The sequence below is a fragment of the Notamacropus eugenii genome, chromosome 2 (assembly GCF_028372415.1).
Source record: "Notamacropus eugenii isolate mMacEug1 chromosome 2, mMacEug1.pri_v2, whole genome shotgun sequence".
Taxonomy (NCBI): Eukaryota; Metazoa; Chordata; class Mammalia; order Diprotodontia; family Macropodidae; genus Notamacropus; species Notamacropus eugenii.
In genome coordinates this window covers 82,736,087-82,738,734 of record NC_092873.1, presented here as the reverse complement: position 1 = coordinate 82,738,734, position 2,648 = coordinate 82,736,087, and the positions used below count along the sequence as shown (strand labels likewise).

Below are 2,648 nucleotides of genomic sequence, written 5' to 3'. Positions count from 1 at the left end.
AGGCAGGGCTGTGAAAAGTCACCAGCCTCATTCTCTCCCCCAGAACAATCTGGATCCAGTGGCAAGATATAGATCAGGATGACTGGACATGGCCTCAGATGTAGTGGGAGACCTTGGCTTGAATTAATGTTAAATGTCCTTGTCTCAGCACCTAAGGCAGTCTTCGGATAGTATCTTGTATGTAGCATGTGCCTAATAATAATAATAATTCTAGTTATTTATATAGCACTTTAAGCTTTGTAAACCACTTTACATATACTGTAACATTTGATCTTCACAACAGTCTTCTGAAGTAGACATTATTATCTTCATTTTACAGGAAAGGATTTACATAGAGTGATACAACTCTTAAGCATTTGAGGCAGGCTTAAGATTCAGAATTTCTTGACTCCATCAGGATCTCTTTCTCCTAGTGGCCTATACATAATAAATGAATCAAATTAAATTCTCAAAGTATACTTAAATCTAGTGGTGGGATGAGGGAAAGTGAATAGAAACAATACTCAGACTCAAACATATAAGTGTAAAACCATACTGAAATTACTTAAGGAGTTCAAATTACCTCTCAAAGTTATACACACATATAAACTACTAAGAATTATTTCTCTTTATTCTCTTCTTCTATGATCTTAACTATTTGTGATCCTATCTCTTATCCTTCAATTCCACACATATGCCTTAAAAGGCAAAAATATTCAACACTGCCCTTAGATTATGTTTGCTGTAGTTACCTTGCTTTGACCCAAAACTCTTTTGTCAGTGCCCTCCGTAGGGCAGCCTTAACATCCTTATTCCTCAAAGTATAAATGAAAGGGTTGAGGGTGGGGGTGACAATCCCATAGAAGAGGGCCATAACCTTGCCCTGATCATGGGAGTAACTAGAGGGAGGCTGGACATACATACTAATGGCTGTGAAGTAAAACATGGAGACTACCAGTAGGTGGGAGGCACAAGTATTAAAGGCCTTCCAGCGACTTTCAGCTGAACGGATTTTCATCACTGCTTGTGCAATGAAACCATAGGTACCTAAGATAAGAGTGAGGGGCACCAAGAGCAACAGAGCACCAAGCACATTGAGTTCAGCCTCATTTATATGGGTGTCAGTGCAGGCTAATTTCAGCAGGGCAGGCACCTCACAGAAGAAGTGGTCCACAATTTTCCTGCCACACCTTGGGACCACCACTGTGAGTGTTGATTGGACCAGGGAATTAGCAAACCCACTAAACCATGTTCCAGCTGCCATGTGCACACAACACCTCTGATTCATGATGACTGGGTAGTGGAGAGGTTTGCAAATGGCAGCATAACGGTCAAAGGCCATTATGGCCAATAGGATACATTCAGTGGAACCCAAGGCCAAGAAAATGTAGAGTTGAGCAACACAACCACTATAGCTTATGGTTTTCTCTGGGCCCCAAAGGTTGACAAGCATTTGTGGGACAGTGCTGGTAGTATAACAAAGGTCCAAAAGAGAAAGATTGGAGACAAAGAAGTACATTGGGCTATTAAGCTGGGGATCCAGGTGAGAGACAAGTATTATGGAGATGTTACCAAAGAGAGCAAATATATAGGCCACTAGAAAGATAAAAAATAGTGGTTTCTCCAGCCAAGGGTGGTCAGAAAATCCCAAGAGAACAAAGCCTTCCAAGGAGCTCTGGTTGCTGGTCCACATTTTGGCACTTTAAAATATTCTTTTGGTTGAGATCTGGAGGAAATACTTGCTAGACATGGATGATTATCATGGAGTGAAGGCACTGCGAACAATAAAACTATAAGTCTCTGAGTTCAGATTCGAATTAGAGGTGTCATTTCAGTGGACTTATATTGTTGCTTCTTGTATACAATATGTGATGAATAAGCGAGTGGATATTTATTACTATATTGCACAGTGATCCTTGGTAAGAGAAGACAAAGGACTGGCCATAAAACATGAGAGCATTACTTAGAAGACCTGGGTTTGAGTCTGGCTTTGTTTATTACTTGTTGCATGACATCAGGTCAATTACTCAAACTGACTGAACTTTCATTTATTTGGCATGAAACTGAGATGCTACCCTATCCATTCCTTCCCACCATCTTTATGGGGTTGTGGTGAATAAAACAAAGCATGAGGCAAGCCAGGAAGGATTCTGGATAAAAAAGGAGCAGAAATACCCAAACACAGTGTAAGTAGATGACAGACATGGCCTGAAGAAAGGAGGTGAATCTTCAGAAAAGGAGACATAGACTGGATCCTATGGTTCCAATGGTTGCTCTTGAAGGTGTCATGGTGATTGGAGTTCCACTGATAATCCACATCCTTTGACAGTGGACTTTGTGGATTGTGTAACTCTTCTCCAGCAGTTAAAATGATTCTGAGATATAAAATAATAAAGGGTCAGTTACTGGAGTTTGTTCCCAGTAAAAATGTTCTCATTATAATGCTATCCAAAAAATCTGAAATAAATCCTATGCTTCTTATCACTCCAGAGTTAAAAAACTAGACATAATTCCAGCTATTTCTCCTGACATACTAACTCCTGAATACAAGGAATCCCTCTCAACATTCTTCACGATGATCAGCAGACATTTAGGCCTCAAAAGCCTGATATAGTGAAATGAATCATTCAAGAGGAACTGCTTTGTTTAAAGTTATCAACGATATCTTA

General features: G+C 39.9%; 1 protein-coding gene across 1 annotated transcript; it reads right to left on the bottom strand.

Moving 5' to 3' along the window:
* Positions 1 to 727: 727 nt before the first annotated feature.
* Positions 728 to 1,672, bottom strand: LOC140523601 (olfactory receptor 2B6-like). The gene has a single exon (XM_072638406.1). The coding sequence runs from the start codon at positions 1,670 to 1,672 to the stop codon at positions 728 to 730; it is 945 nt and encodes a 314-aa protein (XP_072494507.1).
* Positions 1,673 to 2,648: the final 976 nt, after the last annotated feature.